The sequence below is a fragment of the Alternaria dauci genome, chromosome 4, assembly GCF_042100115.1.
Source record: "Alternaria dauci strain A2016 chromosome 4, whole genome shotgun sequence".
Lineage (NCBI taxonomy): Eukaryota > Fungi > Ascomycota > Dothideomycetes > Pleosporales > Pleosporaceae > Alternaria > Alternaria dauci.
The window spans coordinates 1,601,896-1,622,927 of record NC_091275.1 but is presented as its reverse complement, the minus strand read 5'-3'; the positions used below and the strand labels follow the sequence as shown (position 1 = coordinate 1,622,927).

Here is a 21,032-nt window from a genome sequence, read left to right as displayed (position 1 = left end):
AGCTATTTCAAGCGGACGAAGAAGTTCAGAGAAATTCACGAAACGAGGTTAGCAAAAGTACGATGATGAACAAACACCACCACGATCAAAACAGGTGGTGCTGTAGGGTATCAATATCGTCTTATCGTCGCTACATAGCCTCATACCACATCGCTGCCAACAACTACTAGCAAATCAACGCAGACTCTTCCACCACACTCATTACCCTCAATCTCGTCCAGGCGGTCTCCAATCAAACAGGTCACCCGCCTCCGTACTCCACGGTCCAACATCCTTATCCACCACAGGGCTTGGTAGCTCGGCCTGTGCCCCAGCCAGAGGTGATACGTTGGTTTCCACCTGCAGGCTCTGCGTCCTCTTGAACTTCCGCCTAGGATCTGTTCGCTTGATCAACGCATCCAATCCACTGCTTTTTTTCTTCTTCTTCTTCTCTGGTTCCTTGGCCACGGCAGGAGCGGCAGATTCGTCTACGGGGTCTGTAACGTCGCTTGAGACTTTTGCTAGGTTGCGCTTCTCCCAGTCGTCGGCTGCACTCGGGATAGGCGCATCGTTCTCACTTCTCACACGTCTGAAGTTTCTGCTGGGCGACTTTCCGGCACTGGTGATATTTGAGACGTCTTCGATGGGATCCGCGAGACTCTTGTCCAGGTTGTTCGACTTTTGAAGTAGAGATGCCAGTTCGGTCGTGCTCATCATGGGCCCTTTTCTGTTTGCCCGAAGAGGATGCGGCGGGAGAGGTACGGACTCATTACGAGGAGACGGGGCGGGGCCTTCCTGTATTGAGTTTGATGTGGCCGCTTGCTTCTTGGTCCTCTTTGCTGGCCGCTTGGGGATGCCGCCGGTTGAAAGAGGAAGTTTGCGAGGCGATGTTGATGACGTACGCGATTGTGCTTCCGAGACTTCGGTATGCACTGGCGAGACGTCTCGTGATGCAGGTACCGGTGGATCGAGCACAGGTGGAGGAGGCGATGGGGCTTTATATGCTGGCGCGGGATTCTCCACAACGCTATTTCGGGGCTGCGCTTTTCGGACGGTTTCCTTTGGTGGAGGTGACTTTGGTTCTGCAGACGTGGGCTCAAATGCCGGTTCAACAGATGTCTTCTTGGTCATCTTTTTAACGATAGCGGGCTTAGACTTTGGAGCTTCCTCTGGAGGAGAAGAGGGTACTAACAATTGCTGATCCATGAAGCCATGTATGACCTCTGGATCTTCCAGGACACTCGGCGGTGGCAGCGATGGCAACGATGGGAATTTGGAGACCCTGGCTCTTTTCAACGCAACATCATCACCATCTTCGGCATCTATCCTGCTTCGCTTGCCTTTGGATGCTCGTCTGGACGCTGTAGAGACAAGTTCCCGTGGTGGAGGATGACTGTTTTGTGACACTTTAGGCGACGGTTGCCTGCTGGTTATGCCTGATGTTGGCCTCACCCCAGCTTTCATACTGGCCGCTCTAGTCTCACTCCCAGCTCTTACAGTCTGCCGAGGTAAAGACTGACATAGCAACTTTCCGCGCTTTACACCTGCAGACAGGCGGAGTGATTTGGCTTTGCGATTGGGAGGAGGTGAAGGCTGCGGTGGGGGTGTAGGGTCTTTGGATGGCTCTTTTGTCGGTTGAAGCGCAAAATCGACGTTCGTGAGGCGATTCGAGGCGCTCACCGGGGGTGAGGATGGCGGAGGCCGTTGCTTCGGGGTCTCTAAAGCTTTTACACTTGGTACTGGCACCTTGCCTTTGGGTATCTTTGGAGTTTGTACGGGTAACTGCAGGGGTATACTGGGCTGCGGTGCTGGAGTGTGAGCTACGCCAGACTGTGCCCTCGCTCTACGAAGTTTTGGCGGTGTGCTCGGCAGCGTTACGTCTGACAAATACGTTGAATGCAGGTCGGACTCGGATTCTATCGTGATGACAGTCGCTGTCGGCGGTACAAACTTGGCAGGTTTTCGGGCATTCTTCGCATCCGGTTGTCTTGCAGGTATGGCCGAGTCTCTCTTTGCTATAGGGCTTTGTTCTTGGACCGGGCTGGAGGCCCTCCTGTTTGAGAGTGGCTGGGCTGTCTTCTGCCTCTTCGGCGCGCTTTCCTCGATCTGCTCGTTCTCTTTTTCCTTGCGAGCCTCGTATGGAGACTTGATAGGTTGAGCCTTCCCAATTGGCCCCTTTGGCGTCCCAAGCAGTGTGTTGAGTGATTTGTGGCGCAATTGCGATGCGCCTCGCTGGGCACTGGTTGGTGCTACCGACGACGGCCTTTGGAACGGTTTCGGTTGGGAAGGAGCGATCGGGCAAGGCGGTGGCTGTTCTCTGGTCTTCTTCTCGAGTATCTGCGTCAGGTCTGTATGTGTGATGCCCATCGGCTCTGCGACTTCTACCAGCGCGCCGTTGTTCAAGGTGAATTCATCGCCTTCCTGCACCTGGGTGCTGTCTTTGTGGTATGTGTCGCCCAGGAAGTTTCTTGCCTGGTCATACACCATGACGCGGCTGTTGAACGTGTGGAGCTTGAGATATCCATCCTGCCATCTCTTTTGCTTCCGTTTGATGTCCTGGGTGAATAGGCAGCGAAATTCGGCCACTGGGGCGCTGTTTTGAGACGCTGAGATGGCGGCGATGCTCGATGCATATTGCGTAGTTCTGGGAGGCGCCGTCATCGCGTATGTATTCGGCTGAGACGCGTCGTCTTGTGCGCGGGCGACATGGAGGCGGGGTCGTGCTGAGAGGGTGAAGGCCAGTGATGTGACGGTGACGCGCCTCGGCGGGATGAATCGCGCCTGCTGTTCCGCGCGAGCACGTGGTTTAGCGTCGCAGCCTACGGAAGCCGGCTGCTCAGCCCTGAGACCGTTGAGCTCTCACCGGAAACACACCAGGGGTATTCGTATCCAGCCTTTTCCACTTCAGTCATGACACGTCTTCGTGCTCGGCGGCCCAACGCTGAGTGGCCTTGCATCACCATGCCGTCTGATCCACGGTCCCTCTCTATGCCGAGCTGAGGAAGCCAAATACGGACACCGGGTATAGCAGCGATTGGCCTCCGGCTGTTACGCGTTAAATCTGGCAAACCATTGATCTCTGCGACGACTTTCACATTCCACCATTGGACTAAAAAAAAACTGGTCTAAGCGGGCAGCGAGTTGATGCAACAGCTGGTGCGGGGCCATCCATTACCCCTGCTTACCTTCACCTCAATTACCACCCGGCTTTGAGCACAGCCACCGCTAGTGGACGCGCGAGCATTACCTACTGCCCGCTGCCCATTACCTGGGTTATTCCGTCCTCTTCTTGCTTCAGGCCTACCTCGCACACAATTGCTCTCTTCACGTCGCAAGATGCAGCGCATGCAGAGGATCACCGGGCGCTTCCTCACGAGGACGCCCAATGAGGCCGATGTCGAGTCCATGTTGAAGGACTTCAACGACTCCAAGACCATGTTGGAAAAGGTACGTCCCGGTGTGGCTTATCATCTCACAATGTTCGGTCCTATGAACTAGTGGGGCCATCCCTAAACCCATCAAGTCCTATACCGGCATTTCACGTCACTCGACCCAATGCATCCTATCTATCCGGCACAGGAGTCTGCTGTTCACTTGGTTACCGGGTTCTGGACTAACTCGTCGCCTAGCTCGAAGCGTCAGCAAAGCAATGGCGCGACGCGTGGACCAACATCCTCAACCACCAACTTACTTCGGTCGAGCTACTATATGCCATTTTCAAACCACTCGGCGGCGAAGGCTCCAACAGCACCCATGTACATGCCGAAACTCCGTCTGCCGTCCTGGAGCGTGTCCACGGGCTCCATGAGGCCTTTTCGGAACTCAAGACGGATATGATGGAGGAGGTCAAAGACATCGACAGGAAACTCGTTATACCGGCAAAGCTCGCTCGAGATGCATTGAAGCCTATGGAGAAGGCTATCAAAAAGCGGGAAGATGCAAAGGTCAGACAGCCTCCTCTGAGTTGCGCCATCGAATATGCTGACAAGGCGATAACAGGTCGATTACGAGCGCTACAAGAGCCGCTGTGAAGCCCTTCAGGCCAAGAAGACGCGCTCGGAGCGCGAAAACAGCGCGCTGGCCAAACACGAACTCGATCTCGAGCGATCTACCCACGCATACCAGCTTGCCGACGAGAATCTCCGAGTATCTCTACCACGTCTAAACGCCGCGACCTTCTCGATCCTACCGCACCTTCTGGCGAACCAGATTGTGCTACAGAACAACCTGATAGGGAACCTGTATACCGTGCTACACCAGTACTCACACGAACAAGGATACCCCGATCCACCGCCTGAGCCAGAAGAAGTCATACCGCTATGGGACTCAAACTTCACGCCATTGCGCCAGGAGATGGAGACAAGCTTGGGCTTGCTCAAGACCGGCAAGGCGGTCCACATGCCCATGCGACTACCAGACAAGGGCGATACACTAACAGGCCTAGGCCTTAGAAATAAGGTCATGCCGGGCAGGAGAGCTAGCAGCAACGAGAATGTGCCTACCATTACCGGAGGCGGACGGCCTGCACGGCCATCTCAGGCTCTGTCATCCACTTCCGAAAGCGGACCACCTATAAGCCTCTCCAGCAAGCCTTCATACAGCTCTCTCAGCGCCTCGAAGCCAAAGATAGGTGGCTCGCCCCATCTGAGCGCTGGCCAGGACATGTTTGGCCGACGTGCTTCGTCCACGTCGCAGGCTTCCTCGTACTCAAATGGCACCAATGGTGATTCGTACTTTAACAAGACCCCTGCCTCCAACGGATCGACTCCAAGCGGTTATCCCCCATCGCCTAACCCAGCAGCAGGGAAGAAGAAGCCGCCTCCACCACCGCCCAAGAAGATAGGATCCTTCCAGTCCGAGTACGTGACGGCCATGTATGATTTTGACAGTCTCACTCCTGGTGACTTGAACTTCAGGGAGGGCGATCGGATTCGCGTGGTAAAGAAGACTGAAAGCTCGCAAGACTGGTGGGAGGGCGAGATACATGGCAAAAAGGGCAGCTTTCCCGCAAACTACTGCAAATGAGTTGGGCCAGCATCGGCAATGTGCGCATGTAGGGGGGCAGATGAAATTCGATGATATCCAAAACTGCATTAGAAGGTGTGGTGTTATGGCGTTTGAACACGTTTGGTGGTTTCTCAAGCAGATACAGAACGACCAAGGTGGATTCAAGTTAAGGCAGAATGAATAGCTCTCGAGTCTCGATGCAAACTGCGCATGGATTGGTGCAGAAGTGTGCCAAGTTGCAACACTTGCCGATTGTAAACTTGGTTGTGGTGTGATGTCGGCCATGTCGGATTGGGAGTCGATGCGAGTGACATCTCAAACCAGACCGCGCATCCCCTTGTGGTGGTGGCTCGGTACCTCTCCGCAGATATAAATAGTGTGCACGAATCCGCTCACCAATCAAGCTCCCAGGCCCGCATCTTGATTCCCACACCGAGAGTCAGACCTGAGAGCAGTCTAGCCCCATTCCCCAGCCCCCACATGCTGGTGCGTAGCTCCCGCGCGCCATGGAGAGAGAAAGCCTGAGGCGGAGTTAATGCCTGCCCGTGTCATGATGCGCCTGCCTGGTGCGCAGTGTGCCTGCATATGTGAGCCTCGTGCTACAGCCGCAGCAGGCTTGTCGACGTCAAGCATCATATAGAGCACCCGCGCTGCATTTCATCCCTCATGAGATCAAACAAGATATCCGCTCATGGGCAGTATGGACAAGACGACTGAACAGACTGTAGGTAGCGCATAACGGCGTTGGCACAGGTCGAACGAATGCTTACAGGTAACAGAGCAGCGCATTGGCACCGCCCTTCTCCTTCCGTCCAATTCCACCTCTCTCCACCGCCGCCAACTCCAGCAACCCCGCAGCGCGCGAACTCGTACATCAAAATGGCCATAGTGATCCCAGTCAGGATCGCGCTCTGGAAAGCGTACAGCCTGTGCTCGACTCGGTCACAACCATACCGCTATCGCCCGAAGTCTCTCTTCCCACCATCAGCGGCAGGAACAACGAAACATACCTTGCCAACGATGACCCTCGCCAGTTTCTGAAACATGACCTCGATCTTTCGCGCCTCAATCGCATACATGGACACCTGTGGATGGCGGGTCGGCCCATGCGCGCTAGACCGTTGCACAGATACAGGATGCTGGGCATGGAAGTCTTGGGCACGCAACAGATGGACCTACATCTGCTGAAGTACTCAAACAAATTGCTCGTCAAGCCGCTGCCAGAATGGATACTCAGCTATGACTTTTGGACAGAGCACATCTGTCCACCAGGTGATGCTGATTCTAACAACAATGTCAAAAGAGAAGAAGGCTGGTTGTGGGAGAGTGCAGCAGGGTTCCTGGTGAGCTATGTATGGCTCATCACTACACCACTCGACTTGAAGATTGCACATGACTGCACGCTCTTGCCAAGCTTCGTTACTTGGTACTGGTGGAAAGACTTTGTCAAGGATTTTATGCACCATGTAGATATCAACACGCTACATCAGGTGAACAAGCGGTATCAATTCGGCGATCTGAGGTTGGGAAGAATCAACAGCACCTACCGGATACGATATGCACACACGCATTTTGTGAGAGGATATCTGTAAGTCCGTCCTCAACCATGGGGACAAACTGCCGTACAAGCTTTGAACCGGAATATTGGCTGATAAGTGTTGCATAGCTACGGATACAATCGCTACGTAATCTTTTTCCAGCGGAATTTCTCCTGGATCCTCATCGTGTTCGTCTTCTTCAGTCTCGTCCTTGCCGCTATGCAAGTCGGTTCAGGCCTCAAGGAACTCCAGGATAACTATGCATTCCTTCGCGCCAGTTACATTTTCGTCGTGTTTAGCATGGTACGCACCAAAACATCAATGTCCTGCGGGAGAAATTGGCTGACCTTTAATGCAGATCTCCGTAGTTGTTGTGCTTGCGTTCGTGACTGTCGTCTTTATCAGCATCTTTTTCTTCAACATGGTAAAAGCTATTGCGCATGCGGCAAGTGAGCCAAAGAAAAGGATAAAAGCAGCCAAGCAGAAGCAAGAGGAAGGTAAGAACGCATGATAAGCGTTGTTGTGCAGTAACCACCGATCTGGCGTTTTAATCATTGATACCCAATGTCTTTCACATTCAGATTCCAACATACATGTACTAGCTATTCTCATCCTCCCCGTTTTCCTAGCCTTTTTCTAAAGCTACAGGCCTCCCTTTTTGCCCTCGTTGAGAAAGCCACAACATTATAGCATAATACCCCAACCCCAACCCTGCGACCGCAACCGACCCAGCCGATGGGGCAACCATTGCCACTCTCATAGTTCTGCTGTATCCTCTCTTCTCCGCATCGTTCGCAAGCACAAGCGCTGACCAAAGCCCCGCACAACTATTGCACAAAGCTGGCATCAGAATTCTCTTCATCAACCACTCATAGTTCCTCTGGTATTTCCACCATAGACAGAGACAGCCGAGTACGCCTGTGCTGCAAGCCAAGGCAGAGATATAGAGCAAAAGTGGAAGTTGTATGGCTTCGGGTTCTGTGTCAACATGGTCTCCTGGGCAATCCCAATATTCTGCGTATTCTATACATCCTACGTATTCGTCTTTTGTGGTGGGTTGGGGAAAGGCTGCTGGGAGGAGGATGTAGCCCACAAAGAGGGTCCAGACAGATACTAGCGCGAGGAAGCTGTGGGTGGAAGGAACTGATTCTGGAATGTCAGGCATGTTCTTGTGACGGGTTCGTACGTGCTGCTGGGTCCTCGCGTTTGAGATTGGTATTGATATTACATCATCGCCTTGGCGCGCTACCTATCATGGCGCACGCGCTGTGAGATCTCTGCTGAACCGTTCCTGTCCTCATTGTATCGACGATAGGATGTCTTCCTGTCTAATTTTCTTCTCGATTCCCACGAAGATCAAGCGGTAGCGAACGCGATTGCTGAGGAAAACCTGCAAGGGATGAGGCTGCTTCGGAGAAAAGGAGGCGAGCGTGGCTGCGAGAGCGCGATATGATCGCGACGCCAGATCAGTTTCACACCATCCAGCCATCCATTGCCATGATGAATTCAAAGAAGAAAAAGAAGCAACCCCACGCAGATCCCAGAAAATCTACAAGCCGCTGTAGCCAGGAAAAAGAACAAGCCAAAGCATAACGTAATCCCCGTCGAGTACTTCCGTACAATGTCCTCACGTGCAGGCCGCATCATTTCTGTCGCAGCGCAACACGATACTAGCTCCTATAAGCTGCGGACTTGCATTGTAAAGGTAGGTAGGTCTACGCTCTGTTGGGCTGCGCCGTGATCCTTCGCTTCGGCCTTCCCCTTACCGTTCAACAACAATCCCTGCGTTAGCATATACACCCATGTCGTTTCATACAAACTCTGTGACTGCAGGTCCCGACCTGCAGACATACTGATTATTTCCGCGCAAATTGCCAAGCGAGCAGTAAGGCGTGGTACGATGCCAGCAATCAGGTACAGTCGCCATCTACATGGCGACACGGGCCCGATACATGTCCGTCTTACGAGCTTGTATACACACAAGCGATGCTCTCGATTTCCAGGAACTACATGGACATTTACGTTTGATTTCCCTCTTGTTTCCAACTGTCGTTGACTGCTTCATGGTACATCTGTTTGCTCTCCTCAACCATGGCGAACGGCGTTGCTCCAGAGGCTGTAATCGTATGTCTCCGTTACTTCGCTTTACTTTCTTCCGTCTACTAATGTACCTGCAAAGCCCATCGAGGGTACTCTTATGGCTCTCGCCATGCTCCTGGCCTCCGGTCGGCTGGTTCCCCGCCTTTTACAACGACAATCTCCCACAGTCAGCGATAGCCTTTTGATAGCATCTATCCTGAATGCCATTGGGCTCTTCGTCACCGACTATCTGACATATATATGGGGAGGTATGTCGGATGATGTATCAGAGCCATCAACAGCTCGTGTGATTGCACTCAAAAAAGTAAATCGGCAGCTTGGTAGCATCGATCAAGCGAAAACACTGACAGTCATAGGTACAATTCGCTGGAAACGCATTCTACGACACTGGTATCTACTGGCCAAAGTTGGCAATTCTTGCGCTATACTTCAGACTCATTCCGCCAACGTTGCCGTGGTTGCGAAAAGCACTCTATGCGGTAACCTTGTTCACCGCTAGTGCTATGATATCGACCTTCTTCCTCGATACTTTCTGGTGCGGGCGCCAGGTCTCTCAGAATTGGTCTCCTGATGAGGGAGCGTGCAACACCTTTAGCTCAAAAGAAGTTTTCCGAATCGACTGGAGCCTCAACATCACGTCAGATTTGTTCAGTAAGTAGCAGCGTACCATTCACAAAGCATTCTAAATCCTAACCTTGGAACACCAGTTTTTGCTTTACCATTCCCACTTCTTCGCTCACTGCAGCTTCGCCGTCGCCAGATCTGGGGTCTTGTTGCAACATTCTCGCTCGGTGCTGTTACTATAGCTATGAGTATGGTCCGATTTGCAACAATAGAGGTCATATATGCTTGGACCAACGTCTGTAGGTAGATGCAGTCTATTTCAGTACGACCCCTGACTGACGTATGTCTAGATGTCCTTTCCATGGCTGAAATGGCTGTCGCGATCATGGTGGTCTCGCTACCATCGATGAGATCCTTCCTGCGACGTGGTTCCCTATTCTCCTCCAATAAGAAGTCGCGTTCTTCTGATTCTCGTACCTATGGGCACCAGACGCCAGCATCAGGTTCGCACAACTTCTTGCGACCTTCCAGAGGAGGCAAACACAGCGTTCGTGTACACACTGACGAAGACTCGGGCAGCGAAGTGGAGCTGAACACCATAACAAGAAAAGATGTGATCTACGAGACTCATAGTGTTAGCGTGCAGTTCTCAAAGTCGCAGGATGAAGAGCACGATAGCTCTGCAAAGTACCCATGAGAACGGTTCAGGAGGAGGGTGTTTGCAGTAGAGCTCTAGTTAGTATCAGCCGAGGCAAAAAGAATTAAAGGATCGAGCCAGGTCCATTTGTACGAGCTTTAGCAGCCGGGTCATCTCAACACTAGACTTCTGGATGGACCCTGTCCCGTTGAGCAGGCTGCTTGCATCGAGCCGGAAGGATCACACCTCATCCCACTGAAAGCGGTCCGCACAAGCCACCATGCGCCACGCCTGATGGGAAACCCCTCCAACTGAGCTGCAATTGTGTACCACTCCGTGAACCCAAGAGTTCCCACACACCTCACAGAATATTTGTTACCTGTGCCGCAATCCTGCTGTAACGCTGCGGGTCGGCATTGGCCGACGGCTTCGCCTGTGGGACGCCTCATTTGGCAAATTTCACCACCGGTTTGCCTAGCCGAACAAGGGATGACACCTCAAGTGCTTGACCTTGCTTGTCACTACCAGCCAAAAGCTGCGTGAACACAACAGCAACGCAGCACTTACACACACTCGATCGGCTTCTAGCAACATACTACGCCAAGTGGAATTAAGAAAGATGCAAACTCGGATGCGATGCGCCTAAAAAGCCCTTCCCGTTATGGGTCAAACCCAACGAGACGGTACAGCCGTTGAGGCACAAGGGTCATGGTTGGGATCAGCCCATCTATTACGGCTCCCAAAGCGCCTCAATTGCAGGCAGTCTTCCGCGCGCATGCATGTAGGGCGAGTGAGCGAATATGCGTCTCGACGGTCCAGGACTGATGTCCGGTAACAGTTTCATATGATAGGCGGTACAATTGCACGCCCAGAGATGTCTCCAGTAGCTATGGCATGATATATGCTCGGCAAAATATAGTACCCTGCACGGGATGGAATGTGGTTCATATACATACTCCTTGCAGTTTTGCGTTCAAGCGAGCGGGCCACTCTTCATCGGTTTTATCCTTTGTTTCGCAAGTGTTCTGTCACACTACAGCAGCGAAGATGGCACACTACATTAATGGGAAAGACTGCATGGTAAGCCACTGTCGTGGGGAAACACTACATGATTTACTGAGAGATCAGATTGCTGACAAGTGGTAATGTAACAGATCTCGGAATGGATTCTCCTAATTTTCGCATACCTATTCGTTGCTGCGCGCATGTACACGCGTTTGTTTCGTCTCCACTCGAAGTTGGACGCGTCGGACTACCTATTGCTTGCATCTGCGCTGGTTGCTTTGGGCCTGATCATTTGCGACACGCTCACATACGAGATGGGCGTATTAGACAATTATGAGACGTCAGAGAAGCTGTCAAAGGTAATTCGTCATCTAGATTGTCACACCTCGTACCCGGCTAACCCATATCTCAGATCTCTTTCGCCTCGAATTACTTCTACGATGTCGGTATGGGGTTTCCAAAACTCAGCATGCTGGCCTTCTACTGGGCGTTCTTCAATCTCTCCGGCCATCCAGGACTTCGCAAGATGCTATTCGGTATCACAGCCTTTGTCGTCGCGAGTTACCTCACCATCCTTTTTGACGACACCTTCTTCTGCGGCACGCCCGTGTCTGTGCAGTGGTCTCAAGAAGAAGGCGCATGTTCTGTCTTCTATGCGCCAGAACCGTTCATCATGAACTTCACTCTAAACCTGGCCTGCTATCTTGTAGTCTACGCCGTTCCCGTGGTGCTTTTGGTGAAGGGTGTACTCCGGTCCTCGGCCGGTGTTGGCCTCACTTTCGCGTTGGGAGCGCTTACTATCGCCTCTGGTATCGTGCGCTTCGTCTGCCTCAAGGTTGGGACAGGACAGGAAAACCTCGTTTGTAAGTCAGCCACTTTGGTACCACGCATCACGTAGGCGAGCGACATTTAAGCTAACGCGTCCTCTCATAGATCCTTTGAGCATGGTAGAGATGACCCTCTCCATCATCGTCGTCGCACTCCCTGGACTCAAGCCGCTTGTCAGACAAACAAAAGTATAGAAACCAGATATTCAGGAGTTGGCGTTGGAACAAAACGTATACGATCAATACGGGCAGGACTTAGCACGGACTGCCATTTGACTTATACATTCAATGTTAATAGAGGTTAAGAAGCGTCAAATATTTCTCCAAGATGTGATAGGCACATGTCCTGTTTGTTCTCTAGACAAGGCTGTCGTTCAAGTTCTTCTTAACGCGGTCGAGTGTAAGGCACCCTCTAGCTAGCGCGGCGATGTCTGCCGTCTGGCATGACGCAAGACTCTACTCCACAACAAGTACACCTCATCTCCAGCAGCCATACACTATGAACACAGACTATGACTTCTTCACAATTCGTTCTCAACCATGACAGCTGGGTTGCACATATCATGTTCACCCCGCATTCCTCCACACTTCAATCTCCACCATTCGGAAGCACGAAACCTACAATCACGAAGCACGCACGGTGGACGATTTCTCGGCGAAGTATACGCCGATCGTCGTTGGAGCGCTCCTCCACGGTGTTCTTTTAATCTATCGCGTTCCTGTCGCGTCGCTAACAACCCCGGCCCTTAATATGGAAAGCGGAACATCAACGCGGAGACGTCATGGGATCTCGCGCGGAACGAAAAGGACAGAACGCAAGAAAATCAAATGATGGGATATATAATAAGGGATTGAAACGCAGTACAGAGTGACATTTACACACACACACAGTCTAAACGCTGAAACATTCACTACCGCAGATTCTGATCATCTGGTATTACTTCGTTTCGAGTCACACAGTCAGATTGATAGCAACATGAGATTCCTCTCGCTACTACCACCGGCGCTCCTGGCAGTGACTGCGTATGCTGCCGAAGACGCCTCATCCTCATCCTCCACACCTCCAGCTGCAGCCTCCTCAGCAGCTGACGAACCAACCCCCGTAGGCGCACTCTGGACAGCACAATGGGACAGCACCACCCTCCAACCCTATACCCAGCACTGCCGTAACAAGAACACCTACAACGCCAAGATCTACAAACTCAACGAACTATACCCTGACCTGAAAGAGCAAGCTCCCCAACTCAAAGTCTTCTATAACAAGCAACTCTACGCTGGCTCCTGGGCGGGCATCGACGTCCACGGTACCGGACGCGAACTCATCAAGATGAACATGGCAGATATGCCGTACAAAGTGCGAGAGTGGCTCAAGCGCGAATCGCTACAACGTCACTACAGTGTCCAGGACGATATGGTGTTCTTCGCACCAGGGGCGATTTACCCGATACTCCCGTTGTGGGTCGATGATGCTGATGAGGGTGGAGAGGAGTGTGAGGGTGTGTTTGATGGCTTAGAGAATTACTCGAACGAACCAAAGGACGGCGCTGTGATTGGGAAGGTCAGCCATACGAACACTGGGGACAAGGAAGTAAAGTTCACAGTCGAGGCGCTGAAGGTCAAGGCTAAAGACGGAAGAGACGAGTTGTAAAATGTCACTTGGTGTTCATGTCTTATTCTCCTGCTTCGCTCGACGGGTTTGTTCATGTTACTGTGTCTTTTACAATTTCTCGCCATTTGTTACCATTACATTGTTACCGGGTATCGTTAGATTGCTTTGCTGAAACCAAACGCCGTACATATCACTCGGTCTCCCAAGTCCCTACAAGCCAAGGCCTTCTACCTGACTGTCTCAAACATCGGTTCTTTATCCTTTTTCGTGGGGCAGCTCTTCACCTTGTGTCCTGCCTCTTTGCATACAAAACACATTGATGGACGCTTCGCCTTCGGTTTCTTCACTGGTTTACTTGTCTGGGTCAGGACAGGCACATCTGCGGTACCGTCCATTTGCGCGGAAGTGATGAATGAAGGAGTTGGTTTAGCAACACTATCTACGGCTTGATCCTTTTGGGGCGTTGAACGCGGAGCTTTCTTTTTCGGTGCTCTGCTGGGCTTAGTGGGCTTTCGAGGTGCTGACGCGTTTGCGAGATGAGTGGCAGACTCTTGAGATGTAACAGTAAAATCCTCTGCGGCCTCTTCAATTTTCTGCATGCGAGGAGTTGGAAGCTTGACTACGATCTTTGCAGGTGAGGCCAGTTGTGGTGGTGGTGGCTTGCTCGTTACTTCCACGCCCAATGCTGGCTCCGTAGCCGTCTGAGGTTGAGATCCATTGACCTCGGTGGCTTTGACATCCTTCACGGGACATTTGCGAGCGATATGGCCTTCTTCGTTACAGACATGGCAAGTGGGTGGTGGACGGGTCGCTTTTTTCTTGGCCTTCTTATGAGTGGCTGTGCTGTCGGGGATAGAGAGCTCTGCAAACGGCGTTGTAGTTGCTGGAGGCTCCACCACTTGCTGTTTTCCATTTCCAGTCTTCTCGTCTTCGACCTCATGTCCTGGTCCATTGTCTGTCTCTGTGGGACCCGGGACTTGTCGCTCCACGGTCTCTTTAGGTACGTGTTCTGCTGTTTCTTCAAGTACATGCTCTGCCATTCCCTTGTCCTCGCGCTCTGCTGCCTCTTTGGCTTCCAACTCAACGCGCTGCTTGGCCTCGGCTGCAATCGTTCCAATCTCTCGTTCTTCAGCTACGCGGTCCGTATATTCCGCACGCTTCTCGATGTCCTCTGTTTCGCGATCTTCGGATTCCTGTATTGCGTGTCCTTCAGTTTCACGTGCCAGGCGCTGTCCCGCGTCCTGTCCAGTCTTTGCTTTCACGTCTTTTTCGGGGTTGTGCTTTGCCTCCGTCTCGGAATCGTCGTGTGCATTCTGGACTTTCTGTTCGGCGCCATCATTCTTTTGCACTTCACGTTGAGCTGCCTCCCTCTCCTCAGCTGCCTTCTTTTGTGCTGCCTTCTCGAGGGTGACCCTTTCTTTCGCCGCCTTCTTTCGAGCAGCCTTCTTCTCTTTCGCATCTTGCTCCCGAGCCTCCTTCTTTTTCTGCGCTGCTTGGCGAGCAGCTTCCCGTGCAGCTTCCTGATCTCGTGCGACTTGCTCTGCTTCGGCTTTCTCCTTCGCCACCTTCTTTGCAGCTTCTTGAGCGAGCTTGGCCTGTGCTTCACGCTTTGCTTTCTCTCGTACTTCTCTAGCTTTGCGCTCCTGTTCCTGTCGCTCAGCGTCTTGCTTCCTTGCTGCCTCCTCTGCTGCCTGCTTTGCTGCCTCCTCTTCTTCATTGAGTAGGCACTCTGTCTCTTCTCCATGACCCTGCTCTTCGTCATGTTCTTGCTCACCGAAGCCTGAGTCTTCAAGGTCGGACTCGTGCTCAGGTTTGATCTTGGTCTTCTTAGACTTTTTCCCGCCCTTGCCTTTCTTACTCTTGCCTTTCTTCGCTGATGATTCGTCGTAATGAAAGTTGAACGGTTTGCTGGAGGAAGACGATTCAATCTCCTTCTTGCAACTCCGACAGGCAACTGCCCCGCCACTTGGACAGCGATAACTGTACTCCTGTACATGGGCTTCGCAAAATAAGCAAGTTTGTCTGCCCTTTTTCCTCTCCCAGCCAATATCCATAACAGAGTCAGTGGGGAGTTGCAACTCAGCATTTTGGAGTTCCTGGCGATAGTCACGTTGTAGACTCAGAACCCATGATTGCGCCATGTCACGTTTCTTCTCGGAGTCGACGATAAGTATGCCATCGTCCTTGGCTTGCTGGGCTTCGGCGGCCTTTTTCTGTCGCTCTATGCATCGCTTGTTGATGTCTTCTATTGCAACTTTCCTGGTCCTCTCTTCAGCAAAGCACTCTGCTGCGGCATCGTACATTGCAGATCTCCGGCGCATTTCTGCAAGGATTCTCTCTTGTAGTTCCCACAGATCCGACAGAGCAGGGTCACGGGGACGACGGTCGTATCCGAAACCACCAAAGAAGGAATAGTAGTCCTCCTCGTCGGACTCCTCCTCCTCTGCCGCATATCGATATGCTTCTGCCTGTGCGCGTGCACTCTCTGCCTTTCTGCGACGCCATGCAGTCGGGTCTTGCGAGTATTCAGCACATTCCCGTGTGTAGACATCCCATTGGTGTCGTACACTTGAATAGCATTGATCGTAGCGCCTCTTTTCTTCCTCATCTCTCAATAGATCATAAGCCTCTTGGATTCGTCGAAAGTCCTCCGCATCGAAAGTCTCGCCAGGCGCCTTTTTGTCGGGATGATGGAGCAGGGCCAGACGATGGAACGCAGCTTTGATCTCGGCGCTAGTGGCAGCTGGGCTCACTTCAAGGTCCGTGTAGGCATCTGGTAGCTTCGGCTTCGTGGGCGCGTCCATGTTACCCAGGTGGAGATGGAAATTGTGGCTAGAGTGTTAGCGGTTGTTGTGGCCAGTACGGTGGCGGGTGGAAGTTGAGCCGACTATGGGTTCGGGTATAAACAGAGCAAGGAGCAGCACCATAGCGATTCGTCGCTTTCGAAAGTTCTGGAAAAATCGCCCAGACGGGGTTTAGCGTGTAGCAAGGGCTGCGCGGATATTACGCGTTATCATGTGCCCTCATTTCCCCTCTTCACCAGTGGGGAACCAGCGGATCTCGACAAGCCCCTACACTCGGCCGCTGATAGTCCTCATACATGTCAGGTTACGCGGATGCATTGCTACTGATGACAGCGCTCTCGCTCCGAATCGGACGAAAATTGTATATAGCATATACCTCACCGGCTGCCCAAGCTTATGTGCTGCTCACTCAATATGCTCATCTGTAGACATTTTCCGACCAGCATAACCCCCATGAGCATATGCGTCAACAGTGTGCTTCGCGAAGCTCCTCGCCGGAACACCTTCAGCAAACATGATATCCAGTTCCTCATAAGTCCGTCCCTTTGTCTCCGGGAGTCGGAAAAACGTCCAGACGAAGAAGAGAAACGCGCCTCCACCCCAGAAGAACCCAGTCTTGCCCTTCCAATCACCCGCAGTAGGGTTCAGCATGTATGGATTGATGACGTTAGTCACAATCTGGGCGATGTAGTACGTGATGCGAGCTAGACACACACTCTTGCTGCGGAGACGTGTGGATGAGACTTCTCCAACGATGGCATAACAGATTGGACCTACGGTCATGTAATACCAGAAAAGCCAGATGAGCATCATGGCAGCTTGTGCATAGTTGCCGCCGGAGGAGTCACCAGCGCCCACACTGATGAAACCGACGATGAAGAGGATGGTCGCTAAACCACCAAGCCCCCAGAGATAGAGCTTTCGACGACCAATATAGCTCATGAGGACCCAGGATATGAGAGTGCCAACAGATGCCATACCGAGACCACCAACGGACAGTTTGAACGAAATCGAGCTTGGGACGCCGGCTTGGACGAAGAAGTAGGTCTGAATGTGGTTGTACGACGTCAGTATATGTTTCACATGCAGTTCGCACAGTAGCACTTACTGGTGTGCCTCCCATGACCGAGCCGCAAATGGGCTGTGCCGCGAATACCATGCACGCAATCTCAGTGCGACGGCGGTCGATGCCTTTGAAGCATTGGATATAGGATGTGTTTTCCTCGAGAGATTTCTCGAGCTCATTCGTGCGGACCATCATGGCTACCTTTTGCTTAGTGAGGTGTCGTTGCGAAGAGGACGAGAGGCGCGTGATCATCTTCTCGGCCATTTCTAGGTTTCCAGTACGGACGTGGTACCATGGCGATTCTGGTGCCATCCAGAGAATTGCAAAAAGAGGGATGGGCCATGCCCATTGGATAGCGAAGGGTATACGGTACGCCCATTCCGTGGTATTACCAGAGAATGCTGATTGCACCCCAGCAGAGATGAGCTGGCCAAAAGCCCAACAAAGATTGACATATACCGTGAGGTAGCCTCGCAAAGCCAGCGGACAAACCTCACTGGCATAGGCAGGTGCCATGGTAGCAAAAACACCCCAGGGTATGCCACAAAGGAACTGGCCGACGAGGAGGACGGGGGCGTTGGGGGCGAAGAAAGATATGAAGATCAATGCGCATATACCTACGAGCGATACCAGCAAGACTGGACGATAACCGAACCGATGGATAAAGTACCCGTTGGCGAAGGCCCCGATGATCGTGCCTACACTCACAGCATTGCTGAGTCCATTCTGCCACGACGCCGTTATCTCGTATGTTCCAGTGCGTTCATTGAACTCCCCATACTTGCGCGAGAAAGATGGTTGTGCGAAGAAAGAACTCATCAAGACGATGTCGTATCCTTCCATTATGATGCAGGTGGATAATAGTACCGACCAGAGCACAGCCTTAGGATATTTCCGCATGGCTTGGAGTAATTTCATCTCGTGCTCTTCGTCGGCTGCCGCTCTGGCTTGGTCAAAGACCTCGTGGTGTTCCATGGCTGCAGCCTTTTCGTCCATATCTGCCATGATGGATCGTGGTCGGTACGTGCGCCAAAGATGCAAGGGAAGCAACAAGGTCTCGAGATAAAAAGAATGGAGATGTATTACAAGAGATTTGTGTTTTGGAGAACATTGGTGGAGTCAAAGACATGACTATGGTATACATAGTCGGGCATCTCATCGAAGCTAGCCAATCGATCATGCATGGAACATGGCTGTCACCCCAGGTTTTCTCCACCGGAACACGACTACCCCATGGGGTTTGTGCTGGGCCAAGTTTGATCCCGGTTAAGCCCAGTTCCGGTGGGGATGATCCTAGGCGCGGCACTTTCCCATAGCGTGAAACCTTCACTAATCATTCCGGCGAAGAAGCACCATGTGTTCCGGACTCTGATCTACCGAGAAACCACGAGGTTCGGCTATCGCGAGGCGTGAAACGTGATACTACCGACATTGGTGCTTAGCAGAGGTTTGCTTGAAAAGACTGAGTGTTGCGGAGACCATGATGTGACGAGCGGAAGCTATCAATAATGCATTTCGAAAAAGTCCTCATTCAGTAAGGCAAGATGGGGTGTACAAAATCTGGAAACTCCGTATGACATTTCTCAATGCGCCTTTGTGAGGAGACGCAGCAGGTTAGCATAAGACCTTTCAATGCCCCACGTATAACACACATCTTTAGCAGATGCGGAGCAACTGAAGTCGGGGCCGGACGCATGCTCGGTGTCTTTGGTTAACAACGAGATCCCTTCTCTTGCAATTCGCATCGGGGCTGCTTCATGTTCAAGGTTGCCAACATTGGCAATGTAAGCTGACATCTTGTGGCCCATCCGTACATATGTTTGAACTAGCTCATCGTCTAATGGCCGGTCAAGGTGGAGGAATGACGGCTCTGGTTCCTCGTCAGATTCGGAGGCAATAGCTTCGGCGGCCTCAGGAAGTTGCATGCAAATACAAAAGGCCCAGAGTATCAGAGTCGCGATATAGACTGCATATGGCTCGAGCAGACTGCTACAACTATATCTGCGGATGTACCAAAACAAAGCCCCACAGTGTACCAAGCAAAGTCTGGCTTTGCAATGATCCCGAATCACCCACTGTAGGACCTGGATACGAGCGGTAGCAAATGAACGGCTGTCTGCATTGCTCTGAATGCTCTCCTTTGTTGCACACCCGGAAGCAAATGTCTGTATAGCGCTAGTTGGAGCCAGTATGATTAGACGAGCCAAATGCAGCTGGAGAATAGTGTGGTGCTCAAAACCTGAGTGCCGAGCGATCTTGCTATTCGCAGGCCAATGCAAAACGTCCAAGCAATCACAAGCGCTGTTGCGCCACTTGGTTGCCAATCGCGTTGTCGGTGGCCAGCTTTGCTGTACGGGTGGCATGTCGTTACGTCGCTGTGGCGTGGATGTCGGTGTCCACGAGTTGAGTCGGATTTTATCTCTAGCTAGAATATCCATGGTGTGTCGGTAGATGGTGGTGACAAGCAATCCCATGCTAAATTCCCCAAGGCCAGTCGGCAGCCGCTTCTCAACGTACATCATCTCCAAGGCTTCTGTAAGTGTAACATCAGAAATACGTCTCTGGCTTTGTTGGATCAAGGCTGGTTGCTCCCATACATCCTCATGACATGGCAGGCCCGTAGAGATGTCTTCAGTATGAAGCAGAGGTTTGGCCTGAAACTCATACACGAATATTGTATCGAGGGTCTGCTGCAATTAGCCTCATATATTCCTTGACAAGTAAGAACGAGTTACCCATATCATCATTCCTGTGCGGATCTTCGACTCTTTCATCTGCCATTCATTGAAGAAATCATCGTGGTCAACATCAGTTGTTGTTTCCAAGTTGTGAGGTCTCTGCGACTGGACGAGCAATTGAAGTGAATGGCAAGCTTCGACCAAATAGTGCCGCTCTACCAAGGCGCGTTCAACAAGTGCCTGTTTGCCAGAGTGAAGCATGCAAGCGATGTTCAGGATGCCGGACTGTAGGATAGGTATGCTAGGGCGGTTGTCAAACTGGACTGGACAGCCAGGTACATAATCGGCGTCCTCGTCCCCTATCGCCACCTGCGAAACTATACCATATTTACAGCGCGTGAGGATCGCGCCGAGTAGGTCGAAGAGTTGTTCACCAAGTCGTGCATGTTGCGATAGCTGCAAGTATTTCGAACCGACGACCGAGACAGCGAGCAACAAGAGCCAGCTCTTAGAAGCATCGTATGCGAATGAAGATCGCCTCAAGAATGGAAAAACGGGATGAAAGCTTTCGAAGTATTGTCGAACTGACATGGCCACTTGTTCATGCGTAGGCAAGCTCGAAGCGTTTACCTCGATGAGGCAGTTGCGACTTTCAGTGGCGATGCCTCTAATGAGACATTGGTATGCTGCCACTGGACAAAGAGAGGGTCTGTTCGAGCTCTGGAACGGCATGATTGCAACGTTGGCTTCCTCTTCTTCCAATTCTATGGTTTCTTCTGAGCAGATCGAACGTTGGCCTCTACCACCAAACGGGGCCCTGGCACCGGCTCCGTCAACGTAGTATCTGTTTTCCGATACTGACGTAGATCTTTCTGGGGCAATTTCCCTCGGTGTGTTTTCCGTGTTGCAGTCACTCGTGTCTAGATGTACCGAGGGCTGGACTGTGGGAATTGCCGGAGCTACTGGCGTCGTGGCAGCGATAGCACTGGACCATTGCTCCGCATTACCATTAGCGTTCTCTCCCATACTTGCGAGCAGTGCATCCAAGTCAAGTGGACCTGAATACTGTGGCGAAATCCAGTTGACGTCTGACAGGCTCAAGCCAGGCAGGCCAAACGCGTCAGGACTGACCACAGTATTGATGCTGCTGTTCCACGCCCACGCGCTTGTAGAGGACTCCGGTATCGCATCATTGAAGTCAGCGATCATGAGCTCTCC

At 52.0% G+C, this 21,032-nt stretch overlaps 8 protein-coding genes across 8 annotated transcripts; 5 read left to right on the top strand and 3 right to left on the bottom strand.

The window, feature by feature from the left end:
• Window positions 1–207: 207 nt before the first annotated feature.
• Window positions 208–2,640, bottom strand: ACET3X_005090 (uncharacterized protein; the record flags this gene model as incomplete). The annotated part of the gene is made up of 1 exon (XM_069451257.1): window positions 208–2,640. The coding sequence occupies one exon, from the start codon at window positions 2,638–2,640 to the stop codon at window positions 208–210; it is 2,433 nt and encodes an 810-aa protein (XP_069307134.1).
• Window positions 2,641–2,721: 81 nt separating this feature from the next.
• ACET3X_005089 (uncharacterized protein) lies at window positions 2,722–5,173 on the top strand. Its single transcript, XM_069451256.1, has 3 exons — window positions 2,722–3,426; window positions 3,609–3,923; window positions 3,979–5,173. The coding sequence occupies exons 1-3, from the start codon at window positions 3,316–3,318 to the stop codon at window positions 5,002–5,004; spliced, it is 1,452 nt and encodes a 483-aa protein (XP_069307133.1). The 5' UTR covers window positions 2,722–3,315; the 3' UTR covers window positions 5,005–5,173.
• Window positions 5,174–5,686: 513 nt separating this feature from the next.
• On the top strand, window positions 5,687–7,164 carry ACET3X_005088 (uncharacterized protein; the record flags this gene model as incomplete). The annotated part of the gene is made up of 5 exons (XM_069451255.1): window positions 5,687–5,710; window positions 5,766–6,574; window positions 6,653–6,827; window positions 6,883–7,021; window positions 7,127–7,164. The coding sequence occupies 5 exons, from the start codon at window positions 5,687–5,689 to the stop codon at window positions 7,162–7,164; spliced, it is 1,185 nt and encodes a 394-aa protein (XP_069307132.1).
• Window positions 7,165–8,615: 1,451 nt separating this feature from the next.
• Window positions 8,616–9,885, top strand: ACET3X_005087 (uncharacterized protein; the record flags this gene model as incomplete). Its single annotated transcript, XM_069451254.1, has 5 exons — window positions 8,616–8,648; window positions 8,704–8,928; window positions 8,981–9,275; window positions 9,332–9,487; window positions 9,539–9,885. 5 exons carry the CDS (start codon window positions 8,616–8,618, stop codon window positions 9,883–9,885), a joined length of 1,056 nt encoding a protein of 351 aa, XP_069307131.1.
• A 987-nt stretch (window positions 9,886–10,872) lies between these two features.
• Window positions 10,873–11,852, top strand: ACET3X_005086 (uncharacterized protein; the record flags this gene model as incomplete). The annotated part of the gene is made up of 4 exons (XM_069451253.1): window positions 10,873–10,905; window positions 10,980–11,189; window positions 11,243–11,693; window positions 11,764–11,852. The coding sequence occupies 4 exons, from the start codon at window positions 10,873–10,875 to the stop codon at window positions 11,850–11,852; spliced, it is 783 nt and encodes a 260-aa protein (XP_069307130.1).
• A 781-nt stretch (window positions 11,853–12,633) lies between these two features.
• ACET3X_005085 (uncharacterized protein) lies at window positions 12,634–13,305 on the top strand (the record flags this gene model as incomplete). Its single annotated transcript, XM_069451252.1, has 1 exon — window positions 12,634–13,305. One exon carries the CDS (start codon window positions 12,634–12,636, stop codon window positions 13,303–13,305), a length of 672 nt encoding a protein of 223 aa, XP_069307129.1.
• Window positions 13,306–13,493: 188 nt separating this feature from the next.
• On the bottom strand, window positions 13,494–16,070 carry ACET3X_005084 (uncharacterized protein; the record flags this gene model as incomplete). The annotated part of the gene is made up of 1 exon (XM_069451251.1): window positions 13,494–16,070. One exon carries the CDS (start codon window positions 16,068–16,070, stop codon window positions 13,494–13,496), a length of 2,577 nt encoding a protein of 858 aa, XP_069307128.1.
• Window positions 16,071–16,475: 405 nt separating this feature from the next.
• On the bottom strand, window positions 16,476–18,141 carry ACET3X_005083 (uncharacterized protein; the record flags this gene model as incomplete). Its single annotated transcript, XM_069451248.1, has 2 exons — window positions 16,476–17,117; window positions 17,179–18,141. 2 exons carry the CDS (start codon window positions 18,139–18,141, stop codon window positions 16,476–16,478), a joined length of 1,605 nt encoding a protein of 534 aa, XP_069307127.1.
• Window positions 18,142–21,032: the final 2,891 nt, after the last annotated feature.

Bases quoted from the DNA above. Each gene is read 5' to 3' on its own strand.
- ACET3X_005089 (XM_069451256.1), top strand. From the start codon at position 3,316: ATGCAGCGCATGCAGAGGATCACCGGGCGCTTCCTCACGAGGACGCCC. The intron at 3,427-3,608 runs GTACGTCCCGGT...CTCGTCGCCTAG, and splicing joins CCAAGACCATGTTGGAAAAG to CTCGAAGCGTCAGCAAAGCA. The intron at 3,924-3,978 runs GTCAGACAGCCT...AGGCGATAACAG, and splicing joins AAAAGCGGGAAGATGCAAAG to GTCGATTACGAGCGCTACAA.